Source organism: Muscardinus avellanarius, assembly GCF_963383645.1.
Source record: "Muscardinus avellanarius genome assembly, chromosome: 1".
Taxonomy (NCBI): Eukaryota; Metazoa; Chordata; class Mammalia; order Rodentia; family Gliridae; genus Muscardinus; species Muscardinus avellanarius.
This window is the reverse complement of record NC_137786.1, coordinates 117,013,324-117,026,223: the sequence shown is the minus strand read 5'-3', so window position 1 is coordinate 117,026,223 and position 12,900 is coordinate 117,013,324. Positions and strand designations below refer to the sequence as shown.

General features: G+C 48.2%; 2 protein-coding genes across 2 annotated transcripts in view; one reads left to right on the top strand and one right to left on the bottom strand.

Moving 5' to 3' along the window:
* The window catches only part of SPIDR (scaffold protein involved in DNA repair), a gene marked incomplete at both ends in the record, with an annotated part of 357,325 nt that extends 351,044 nt beyond the window's left edge, over positions 1-6,281 (top strand). Inside the window, 4 exons of the mRNA XM_080715140.1 lie at positions 331-445; positions 706-759; positions 4,731-4,922; positions 6,006-6,281. Of these exons, the coding sequence (XP_080571266.1) occupies positions 331-445; positions 706-759; positions 4,731-4,922; positions 6,006-6,281 (637 nt within the window). The remainder of the gene's footprint in view (positions 1-330; positions 446-705; positions 760-4,730; positions 4,923-6,005) is intronic.
* Positions 6,282-6,503: 222 nt separating this feature from the next.
* On the bottom strand, positions 6,504-7,208 carry CEBPD (CCAAT enhancer binding protein delta; the record flags this gene model as incomplete). The annotated part of the gene is made up of 1 exon (XM_080715013.1): positions 6,504-7,208. The coding sequence occupies one exon, from the start codon at positions 7,206-7,208 to the stop codon at positions 6,504-6,506; it is 705 nt and encodes a 234-aa protein (XP_080571139.1).
* Between the last annotated feature and the right edge of the window lie 5,692 nt (positions 7,209-12,900).

Sequence of the window (12,900 nt, the reverse complement as noted above, 5' to 3'; positions counted from 1 at the left end):
ACTGGGGTGAGTTCAATCCCCATTACAAAAAAAAAAAAAAGAAAGAAAAAGCTGTTATTTAAGGCTTAACAGTTGCCAGCAGGTGGGAGGCACTGGTGTCCTCCCCTCACCTCTGTGCTCTTTAGTAAATAATGATTCTGCCTGCCCAAGGGCCCCTCAGCAACTTTGCTCTTTCCTCCCTGGCTGCTTCTGGCCAGTTTCAGGAACTGGATGCGGATGCAGAACCCCTCTCCTCCCTCAGCAAGCATTCAGAGGGAAGCCTGTCTCCTGCTAGAACTGTTCTGATGGGGCCTCCCCCACTTGTCTTCCCTGTGTGATTTCACCCAATAGAGGCGCCTTTTCCTGTGGGGACTGTTCCCAGGTAGTCACATCTCCTGTACTCAAGAGGCACCTGCAGGTCTTTCTGGACTGCCCCTCAATGCCCCAGTGCTGTGTGAAGGTCAAGGTAAGAGCTGTTGCCTGAAGGATGCGCATTCCCCAGGTCCAGGGAGCTTATGCCTGGGTAGGAGCTACACTCAGAGGCCCCAGCCTCGAAAACGACCTTTCCCTGTTGTGATGTACCAGTCAGACTTAAGGCTCTTGATGAAGCTCCAGGGAGGAGACAGGAGTTGGAGTCAGCAGAATCATTTTTAGGACAGGTAGTGTTTTTTGTGAGTGCTTGCTACGTTGGTGGGGTATAACCAGCCCTTTCCCCTGCTCTTGCAGCTGCTGCAGGACAGTATTTCTTCACTGCTGAGGTTTGCTGCCTGTGAAGATGGGGTAAGTTGGGCGGCCTGCCCATGTGGCCCCTACACTCTCTTCTTCCTTTCTTCCCTTCCTTCCTCTTCCTTCTTTCCTCCTCTTTCTTTCTTCTCCTCTCTCTCTCCCTCCCTTCCTCCCTTTCTTCCTTTTCCTACTTTGCTCTCTTTCTCTCCTCTTCCTTCCCCTCTCTTCCCTTTCTTCTCTCTCTCTCTTCCTCTCTCTATGGAACTAGGGAGAGAACCCAGAGATTTTACCTTTGAGCTACACCCCAACTATATTTTATTTTTTATTTGAAAACAGGGTCTTGCTAAGTTGCTGAGAGTCTCAGTATACTGCTAAAGCTGTCCTCAAACCTGTACTTTTTGGTCTCAGCCTCCCAGGTACTGGGATCACAGGTGTGCACCACTTTCTGGTTTCCTACACTCTTGAGCATGAATGGACAGTCACCAGAGGGCGTGCCCTCCACCCTGTGTCCAGTTGCAGCAAATCTTAAGCAAATATCAAGTTCCTGTCTGCTCGAACATTGGAACATAGACACATCCTGCCACCATCACTCACTAACAGATGCCCATGTAGGCCAGATGTGGTGGTGCATGCCTATAATCCCAGAACTTGGTGGGCTGAGACAGGTGGTTCACAGGTTCAAGGCCAGCCTCAGCAATTTAGCAAGGTCCTGTTTCAAAATAAAAAATAAAGTCAGGCTACGGGTGTAGCTCAAGAGTAGAATGCCCTTGGGTTCAATCCCCAGTGCCACACACATACACACGTACCATGTAGGCCAACAAGAGCCTTTCCTGAATGGAGGTGAGGTTGTCTGCAGATTGTCCTTGCCCCCAGTCATGGTAGCACAGTGTCCACACTCCTGGATTGGCTTCGTGTTGCCATTTCATCATGGTCACAGAGCAGAGCTGCCTGCAGTGTGCTTCCATGTTTCCCTGCTGGGTGATCCAGACTGTGGCTGAGGATATCACTGCCACCCCTCAGAACTGTGCACCTGATGGGCCTGTGAAGGGGACCACTGTCCTTGAGGTGCTCCTGTCTGCAGTGGAGCACACCTGTAATCTCAGTACTTGGGAAGGTGAGAGAGGAGGAGCACAGATTCGAACCCAGTCTCAGCACAACCTTATTTCAAAATAAAATAGTAGCCAGGTCATGGTGGTACACACCTATAATCTCAGTACTTAGGAGGCTGAGACAAGAGAATCATAGGTTTGAGGCTAATCTCATCAATCTAGCAAGACCCTGTTTCAAACTAAAATATAAAATAGGGCTGGGGCTGTAGCTCAAAGGCAGAATGCCCCTGGATTCAATCTCCAGTACCACCAAAAAAGAATTTCTTTAATTGTTGGGGTATCGCTTTGAGGTCGAATGGGTTTAATCCCCAGTATCCACCCAAAAAATAGACAATCATTGATAAAAATGGTTCAGGTGAGTTGGCTGGTATGATTGTTTTAATGTCACCATGTTAATTTTCCCCAGATATAAAAAACTTATAGTTTAATTCTTATTATGGGAATAGACATGCCTACCAATTTAAATAGAAATTATTATTTTAATTTTTTATTGGTACATTACATTCATACATCATATTGGGGTAAAAAACTTGTGTGTACATACATGTACACATCACCAATTTAACCCCTACCCAATTCCCACCTTATTCACTCCCCGTCCCTCCTTCCCTTGCTTGGCTTAGTGGTTGACTTTGATATGTTTAAGTACATTGTGTTTTAGAGAATTTCCTTCTTCCTCCCCTCCCATCCCCTCATTTAGTATGTCTTGTTTGCTCCTCTATAGGATTTCCTTTTTCATCTAGAGTTCCTCCTATGACCCATTTCTCCTTAGCTTTCACATATTAGGGAAAGCATCTGCTTTCTTATTTTTTGTGATTGACTAATCTCACTTAGCATAATGTTAGAAATTTTTTTATGACTCTTTTGAAGTTGGAATTCCATCCTTTTGCCTCAGGAATAGAGGACCACCTGAGCTAACTAAAACTGTAAGAGGCAAGGATGTCGCAGAAGTGCTGCCTGTCCCTCCTGTGCACTGCTGGGTCCTCTGTCTCCATCATCACACTTCTTGTCCTGCTTCATCAGTGACTCTCGCTCTCTAGCCACCCGGTTGAGACCTTACTCTCTTAATGTCAGGGAAGCCCAGAGTCCTCCCAGAGCACCTCAAGTCAAAGTGGGTAAGGGGTTACCACCAAGCCTGGCTTCTTGGAGGGGAATGAAGGTGCTGCAGCAGCCTGGGCCCGACTGTTCCCGATTCTCACTCCTTACACCTCACCAGCTCAGCTTGGGCTTAGCATGTTCTGCACACAGACCCGCAGTATGGCCAAGGTGCCTGAGGGACAGCTGGGCTCTGCTTCAGGGCATCTGTGGTGCCTAGGGGCTAGAGCCACTGAACCACACTCACTCACAGCAGGCTCTGGGCACCTTTCTGGATTCCCAGGAAGCTGGGCACTTTTCCTCACCACTTGTGGAATGTCACTCCATATCCTTTCCCCTGTGGCCTAGTCCTGGCAGGTCACTGAGGCCAGCCTAGTCTTGAGGTGAGAGCAGAGAGATCTCTCTGATGGGTGTCCACGAGGAGCGCGGGCTGTGCCTTCCTTGGCCACATCGCCAGGCCTCTCAGCCTCAGTATCCTTGGCCATGACAGGTTAGTGGTGGAGGGGGTGAGTTGATGCACATGGAACAGAGCTGAGTAGCCACTGTGTTTCTGGCCAGAGGAAGTCTTTATCCTGACACTTCTCAGCTTTCCCTTCAGCCCACCCTCTACCTCAAGTGCTCTGCAGTTTGATCTGTAGCAGCCAGGCCAGGACACAGCCCCTTCAGGGATGGGGACCTGGCCACCCTGGGACTGTCTCATCTAAAGGAACTTGCCTGAGGTTAAATACATGAAGATAAAGCTTAGACTCTACTAAAACACAGAAAGGTGTTTAGAGCCAAAGTGGTACATGCTGTAATCCCAGTACTTGGGAAGCTGAGACCAGAGGTTCAAAGGCCAGCCTCACCAATTTAGCAAGATCTTTAGCATCTTAGTGAGACCCTGCTTTAAAATAAAAAGGGCTAGGGGTATAGCTCAGAAGTAGAATGCTCCTGGGTTTAATTCCCAGTACCAAGAAAAGAAAGAGGTGCCGGGCGTGGTGGCGCACACTTGTAATCCCTGCACTTGGGAGGCTGAGACAGGAGGATTGCACAGGTTCGAAGCCAGCCTCACAGCTACTTAGTGAGGCTTTCAGCAACTTTGTGAGACCCTGTTTCCAAATAAAATAGAAAATAGGTCTGGGAGTATAGCCCGGAGGTAGAACGCCTCTGGGTTCCACCCCCAGTACCACCAAAAAAAAAAAAAGAAAAGAAAAGAAAAAAAAAGAAAAGAAAGAGGTACTTTGCCTTGAAAAATTGGGATCCTATTAAGGGAAGTTTGGAGCCCGGCCTGGTGGTACATGCTTGTAATCCCAGTATTTGGGAGGCTGAGACAGGAGGATTGCAGTTTGTAGACAGCCTCAGCTAATTACTAAGGCCTTCTGAACTCAGTGAGACCCTGTTTCAAAATAGAGAATAAAAAATAGGGCTGGGGGTGTAGCTCGGAGGTAGAATGCCCCTGGGTTCCATCCCCAGTACAAAAAAAAAAAAAAGAAGGGAAGCTTGGGGCAAAGTACCAGGAAACCCTTTGGCCAGAAGTGCTGCTAGATTGGGGAAGTGCCCTAAAGGAAGCAGAGGACCGCCCAGCCTGGCCAGTTGGAGGACAGAACAGGCAGATCTGCTGGTCCTTCCCCCACTTTTCATTACCTAGGTATCCGCGAAGAACTTCAGTGAAGTATTTAAGTGTTGGTTGTGTAAAAAGTTCAGGTCTCAGAACCAAGTAGCTTCTTCACTTGCCAGGGGAGCTCTTAGAGCAGCTCTCTCTCCTCCAGAAATTCAGGAGGGCCTGCACTGTGAACAGAGTTTAGGTGGTCTGTTCTAACCAGAATGCCTTTGTCACTGCAGGGCTACGAAGTAAAGAGTATCCTGGGAAAGGAGATGGGGTTGTTCAGCTGCTTTGTCCAGTCAGTAGCCACCCACCCGACCTGCTGCATTGGACTGGAGGAAGTTGAGCTGCTCAGAGCACAAGAAAGCTCTGCTGAAGGCCAGCCATCTCCACTGGATTTATCAACTTGCAATGTGACTGCCAGGGAGGGGGTGGGTGCCCTTTGAGGTAGTTGTTAACTACCTCCAACAAAACTTGGATTTTTCTGGAGCAAAGATGGTTTTGTAAACTATAAATAAAAAAATATTTCCTATGGCTTTTAATTACTATTACTAAATGGTAATACAGCCAGACATGGTGGTAACATGCCTTGTAATCTCAGTATTTGGGGGGCTGAGATAGGCAGCTTACAGGTTTGAGCTAGCCACAGTGAACCTGTTTTAAAATTTTAAGAAAAATCAAAAGGGCTGGGGGTATACCCCAGAGGTAGAATGTCCCTGGGTTTAATCCCCAGTACAAAAAAAAAAAAAAAAAAAAAGGTTATACTAATTGAAGAGCATATTTCTAAAGCTTAAGTAAGCCCAAGCTCATTTTGTTAGGCAATAACATTAATATCAGAATTATTCTGTTCAGTGGTAGCTTTAAAGTATTTAAAATTTCACCATGATTCAGCATCTTGTGGTATTGCTTTCCCCATAGATCACCCTGAACATGTAAACCTCGGTCCCACATTGTGCTGCTGTTGTGCTGTTCCAGTAAATGTCCAAGCGAAACATCCGCCAGTTCAAGTTTTGGGAAAAAGTTTTGGGCAGCTCTGTCAGAGGTTAGACTGTTACCCAGCCTGCAGATAAGGTAACCAGTTGGAGATCAACTCTGCTGAGAGCTAGAGCAGCTCACTCCACCCTGTCTGCCAATCCTGTTTGGAGACAGCACCAGAGCAGGTCACGGATTTTAGACTATCAGTTATGGTTTACCTTGTTGGCAGAGATTTAAATTACACATAAAGCAATGAACTATCTTTAGACACTACAAAGCTTTAGTTTTCTTCCGCATAGCATATAGGCCTGGCTAATTAATTACATAACAACATACACTTCGCAATTAAGTTTCCCCAGTTCTTAGGCATGAAAAGGCGCCTATTAGCCAGTTTAAGGAAAAGGAAGATGGCTTTGGATTAAGCTCTGAAACGTGGAAATTATAGCCAGAGTGCCGTCGGGACGGCTCCTTTATCTACGACAGGATTTTTTTTTTTTTTCATCTTTCGGTGAACTCTGAAAATCTTGAGTTGTCCTAAGGTCTGCAAAAGCAAAAATCGGTCCCAAGAAAGCCCGGGGAGGCTTGTGGGTCAGCGGCCCTGTGTGCTCCCACACTGCCGCAGCCCCCACCCGTCGGGGCGTGGGAAGCTGAGTGCGAGGCGGCCGCTCCACGGAGCCCAGGCCCGGGGCGCAGCGCGGGCAGGTGACCTGCCGGCCGGAGGGAGCACCCCGAGTCGCTGCGAAGACAGGAAGCGGGGCGGCTTTAAATGCTTCTTTATTCTTACAAATACTGTAAAAATCAATATAAAAAAGTGAGCATGCTCAGTCTTTTCTTTCCTCTTATCTACAATAGAAAGGTCTCGTTTGAAGTCTTTTACAAATGTACCTTAGCTGCATCAAAAGGAGTAAGATGTAGAAAAAGCTACCATTATAAAAATAACTTAGGGGCTGCGCGTCGTGGGCTCGTGGCGCGCGGGCGGCGGGCGGTCCTCCGGGGTCGCGCCGCGGGCTGAGGTAAGGGTGCGAGTCCGCCCGGCGTCACCGGCCCTCGGCCGCGGCGGGCAGGAAGGGCGCGCCGGGCAGCTGCTTGAAGAAGTGGCGCAGGCCGGCCAGGTCGCGCGTCAGCTGCTCCACGCGCTGCTGCAGCTTCTCGTTCTCGGCCGCCAGCTCCACCAGGCGCTGCTGCATCTCCTGGTTGCGCCGCTTGGCCTTGTCGCGGCTCTTGCGCACGGCGATGTTGTTGCGCTCGCGGCGCTGGCGGTACTCGGGGCTGCCGCGGTCGGGGCCGCGCTTGGCGGGGGCGCGCGCGGCGGGCGGGGGCGCGCCCGGCGGGGGCGCGGGCGAGGCGGGCGGCGTGGGCTGCGCGGCGGCCGCCAGGCTCACCACGGTCTGCGCCGCCGCCGCCACCTGCGCGGGCAGCAGCGAGCCGGGCGCGTCGCCGGCGGCCCAGGCGGGCTCGCGCTTGAGCGCGCGCGGGGCGGGGGCGCGCGCGGGGCCGCGGGCCGGGGGCTCGGGCGCGCCCGCCTTGTGGCTGTTGAAGAGGTCGGCGAAAAGCTCGTCGTGGCACAGCTCGAGGGTGGGCACGGCGGCCATGGCGTCGATGTAGGCGCTGAAGTCGATGGCGCTCTCGTCGTCGTACATGGCGGGCGCGCCCGGCTCGGCCTCGGCGCCGCGGCCCGGCTTGCCCGCGCGGCCCGGCTCGTAGAAGGGCGCGGGGTCCAGCGAGAAGAGCGCGGCGCTCATGGCGGAGGCCCTGGCGCCGGCCGCCGGCCGCCTTTAATACCGCGCGCGGCCCCGCCCCGCCGTGCGGGACCGACGGACCGACGGACGGCCGCGGGCGGGGCGCTCGCTGCCGGGAAGCGCCGCCCGCCAGCCCGCCCCGAGCCCGCCGGCCCGCCGGCCCGCCCCGAGCCCGCCGGCCGGGGAGCCAGCGGGCCTCGCCCCTGGCGCGGAGGCCGCGGCCGGCGCCGGCGCGCCCAGGCCCGCGGAGACGGCGCCCCCTCGCGGCGGCCGGCGCCTCGCCGCCCTCAGTCGTCCCCGGTCTTTTCATTCTGAGATACTCTGAAAAGAGATGCTGTTGAAGCCAAAGTGCCTGGGCCCTTTGGGGCGAAAGACAAGACTGACTTACACCAGTAGCTACAGCGGGTCATTGCGTTGCTAGCTTTTCACAATGTAAAATGAACTGATGAAGTAAAAGCCGGATTCAGCAGTGTGCCTTAGGAGGCGGAGGCAGGAAGATCTCTCCAGGTCAGGAACTGGAGACCAACAGGTGGCATGGCCCCACCCTCATCTAAAAACAGCTGCAGTCAAGATGGGGGCTTCTTTTCTTCGGTTTCCCGCAAACTGAGGCAGGCGGTTCTGGTCAGGCCCAATCCATCTCCAGCAGAATCTCTGTTTAGGTTTCCCACCAGGTAGCCAGAAGCACCTGCAACTTTGTATGCTGAGCTGAACAAACCTGAAATCAGTTCCAGAGGTTAAGGCGTGCCCACCTGCATGGGATAGCTATTGCTTGAGAATTATTCAGGCGCGGACACCCATAATCCCAGTACTTGGGAGGCTGAGACAGGAGCATCGCAGGTTTGCAGCCTTCCCTACTTAGACCCTGTTTCAAAACAAAGAAGAAAAAGCCGGGTGTGGTGGCACACGCTTGAAATCCCAACATTTGGGAGGCTGAGACAGGAGGATCACATAGGTTCAAAGCCAGCCTCAGCTACTTAGGTCCTTTGCAACTCAGTGAGACCTTGCTTCAAAATAAAGAATAAAAAATAGGGCTGAGGATGTAACTCAGAAGTAGAATGCCCCTGGGTTCCATTTCCAGTACCGCAAAAATAAATAAAAACACTAAAAAGTAGGACTGGGGGCGTAGCTCAGAGGTAGAAAGCCCTTGGGTTCCATCCCTAGTACTGCAAATAATTAATAATAATAATAATAATAATAATAATAATAATAATAGGGTTGGGATGTAGCACAGAAGTAGAATGACCCTGGGTTCAGTACCCAGTCTCACACACACACTCAGGGCACATGCTGTTGATATTACACTGTGTGTGTGTGTGTGTAGGGGGTAGGCTTACTGGGAATTGAACCCCGTGGCTGGTACTTCTGAGGTACATCCTTAGCTCTTTTTATTTTGAAATAGGGCCTTGCTCAGTTACCTGAGTTTCCACTTACCTTCTTCCTGTCAGCCTTGAAAGTGCTGGAATTACAAGCATGTGCCACCACCTCTGGCTGATGTTACACTTCATTACCTATTGTTAAAGCTCAGGAATGCATAGTGTCAGACTTGTACACCAAGAGAAAGTGTCTTGGATCTTATTTATTTAGGAAGCCATAGATGCACTGTCCTTTAATTAAGGAACACAAACTTTTGTACCAAACACAATTCATACACTGTTTTCAGGGAGATAATCTAATTCTGACACCAAGAGTTGGTACATAGTAATGTTTGATATAAAAAACAAGGTGAAGCCAGGCATGGTGGCGGATGATCTTAATCTCCGCATTCGGGAGGCGGAGACCAGATAGCTGTTCTCTAACAGCCTCAACTACTTAGTGAGTCCCTTTGCAACTCAGCAAGGCCCTGTTTCAAAATAGAGCCATGTGCATGCTTGTAATTCCAGCATTCTGGAGGCAGAGACCAGAGGATCGCAGTTTGCAGACAGCCTCAGCTACTTAGCAAGGCCCTTTGCAACTCAGCGAGACCCTGTTTCTAAAATAGAGACTAGTTTTGATTTGCATCTTCCTGATGGCTAATGATGTTGAACATCTCATGTATCTATTGGCCATCTGTATCTATTTTTTTGTGAAGTGTCTATTCATTTGCGCATTTCTTGATTGGGTTGTTTTGCTATCTTGAGCTCTTTGTATATTCTGAATACTAACCCTCTGTCAGAGTGGTGGCTGGTAAAGATCTTCTCCCATTCTGTAGGCTTTCTCTTTGGGTTCTTGATGGTTTCCTTTGATGAGAAGAAACTTTTTAGTTTGATGCCATCCCACTTGTTAATTTTTGCTTTAATTTCCTGAGCATTGGAGGTCTTGTTGAGAAAGTTACTGCCTATGCCCTCCTCTAATAGCTTCACAGTCTCTGACCTAATTTCTAAGTCTTTGATCCATCTTGAGTTAATTCCTGAGCATGGTGAGAAGGATTTAATTCCATCTTTCTACAAGTGAATAGCCAGTTCTCCCAGCACCATTTGTTGAAAAGGCTGTCTTTTCTCTAGTGTATGAGTTTGACCCTTTGTCAAAGATTGACTACAGGTGAGTGGGTTTGTTTCTCTATCTTCTATTCTGTTCCACTGGTCTGTAGGCCTGTTGTGCCAATACCATGCTGTTTTTACCACTGCTGCTCTATAGTATGTTTTCAAGTCAGGGATTGTGATGCCTTCTGCCTGGTTTTTATTGCTTTGGCTATTCTGGGTCTTTTCTTTCTCCATATAAAATCTATGACTGATTTTTCTAGGTATATGAAGAATGTCATTTGTATTTTGATAGGAATTGCATTGAATCTGTAGATCACTTTTGGCCATTCTGCCTATTTATTGTGCCTATCATTGGGCAAGGGAGATCTTTCCATCTTCCAAGGTCTTCTTTAATTTCTTTCTTTAATGTTTAATAGTTTTCATTGTAGAGGTCTTTTATGCTGAGATTCCATCTAACCCCAATCAGAGTGGCAAGCATAAAGAAATCAAATAAAAACAAATGCTGGCAGGGATGTGGGGAAAGAGGAACTCTTTTACACTGTTGGTGGGAGTGCAAACTAGTTCAGCCACTATGGAGATAAGTGTGGAGATTCCTTAGAAAACTGGGAATGGATCCACCATATGATCCGGCTATACCACTCCTGGATATCTTTCCAAAAGGGTTGAAATTAGAGAACTACAGTAACATATGCATACCCATGTTCATAGCAGCACAATTCGTAATAGCTAAAATATGGAACCAACCCAGGTCTCCATCAACAGATGAATGGATTGCAAAATTATGGGTATGGAATTCTACTCAGTTATAAAGAACAAAATCATATCATTCGCAAGAAAATGGAAAGACCTGGAGAACATTATGATAAGTGAGATCAGCCAAGCACAGAGAAGGGATATATGTTTTCTCTAATATGCCCAAACTTGGGAGTATTAGGAATACCAGAGAGACTCCAGATAATGGAGGGGAAACCTCAGCAAAGCTAGAATGGAAGGGGAAGGAGAGGAAGAAGGCTGAAGTTGATTAATGGAGGAGCTACATTCTAATATGTGTAGAAGTATGAATATAGCATGGTCAACCTGGACACTTATTGTTGGGAGGGGGAGGGGAAGCGGGGGGAGAGGACACCAAGCACAGTCTAAATATATGCCATTTTAAATATGATCCACATTAAAAAAATTTATTTGGTGATACTGGGGGTGGAATCCAGGGGCTTTCTACCTCCAGGCTATACTCTCAGACCTAAGACCTATTTTATACTTTATTTGGAAACAGGGTCTCACTAAGTTGCTGAGAGCCTAAGTAGCTGAGGCTGGCTTCGAACCTGTGTGATCCTCCTGTCTCAGCCTCCCAAGCATTGGGATTACAAGCATGTGCTACCACACCCGGCTTAAATTTTTTTTTTTTTTTTTTTTGGTGGTACTGGGGTTCCTGGAAACCCTTCTATCTCCAGGCTACACTCCCAGACCTATTTTTTTTATACTTTTTTATTTGGAAACAGGGTCTCTTAAGCCAGCACAGCTGGCTTTGAACCTGCGCGATCCTCCTGTCTCCGCCTCCCAAGCACAGGGATTACAAGCGTGCGCTACCACGCCCGGCTTAAAAAATTTTTAAAAAATAATAAAAAATTTAAAAAGTATTTTCAAAAGGACTGTAAAAAAAAAATAAAGAGACTAAGAAATAGGGCTGGGGGTGTAGCTCGGAGGTACAATGCCCTGGGTTTCATTCCTGATAACACACACACACACACACACACACACACACACACACACACACACACGAACGACAAAAAATAGGGCTGGGGGTGTAGCTTGGAGGTACAATGCCCCAGCACTGCAAAATAAATAAATAAGTAAATAATGAATAATTTTTAAAACAAGGTGAAGTAGGGCACCGTGGTGTTCCTGGTACTTTGGAGGCTGAGACAGAAGGATAGGAGGTTCAAGGACAGCCTCAGCAAGTAGTAAGACTTTCATCAACCTGGAGACTCTGTTTCAAAATAACAGCCAGGTATGGAGCATGCTTATAATCCCAGTACTTAGGAGGCTGAGACAGGAGAATCATGGTTTGAGGACAGCGTCTGCTGCTTAGTGAGGCCCTCTGAGACTTTGTGAGACCCTGTTTCAAAAATAAAATAAAAACTTGGGCTGGGGGTATAGCTAAGTGGTAGAATGCCAGGCCGGGCGTGGTGGTGCACACTTGAAATCCCAGCATTTGGGAGGCTGAGACAGGAGGATCATGTTTTACGGACAGACTCAGCTACTACTTAGTGAGGCCCTGTGCAACTCAGTGAAATCCTGTTTCAAAATAAGGGGAAAAAAAAGGTCGATTCAATCCCCAGAATGGCAAAAAAAAAAAAAAAAAAAAAAAAAAAAACCCAAAACCCACAAACGTTGAGCTGGCTGCACACTCCTGTAATCCCAGCCACTTGGGAGGCTGAGGCAGGAGGATCACAAGTGCCAGGACAGCCTCAATAACTCAAAATTAAAGAATTTTGAGACAGGATCTAGCTAAACTGCTGAGGCTAGACTTGAACATTTCAATCTTCCTGCCTCAGCCTCAGAGGCGGTGGAACCATAGGTGTGGGCTGGGAGAATGTAATTGTTTTCTATCAAAGATTAATTTAAGAAGCTCTTGTGTTATATTTTAAAGAAAGTTAGCTTTTTTTATTTTTTATTTTTGGTGGTACTAGGGTTCCTGGAAACCCTTCTACCTCCAGGTTATACTCCCAGACCTATTCCTATATTTTTTAAATTTGGAAACAGGGTCTCTTAAGCCAGCGCGGCTGGCTTCGAACCGGTGTGATCCTCCTGTCTCCGCCTCCCAAGCACGGGGATTACAAACGTGCGCCACCACGCCCGGCAGCATTTCTTTAAAAAACTGTAAATGCCAACCCCTTCCCAGCATTTTCTTCTGGACAAATTAGCCAACCACATTAAGACTGTGAAACCACACTCCAACAGAACAGAAATTCATGTTAGGGATATAAAAATATAAAAAACTGGGCAGGCCTCTGGTTGAGTATGCTTGCCTACCTGGCTTCCCAGGTAGCAAGGGATTTTTTTTGCAAAAAGTAAAATTACTTTGCCAAGCCATTTTCCAACACATGCCTTTTTTTTTTTTTTTTTTTTTTTTTTTGCACTTGAGATTGAACACAGGTATTCTATCTCAGAGATATTTCCCGAGCTTGATTTTATTCATTACTTGGAAACAGGGTCTTCTAGATTGCTGAGAGCCT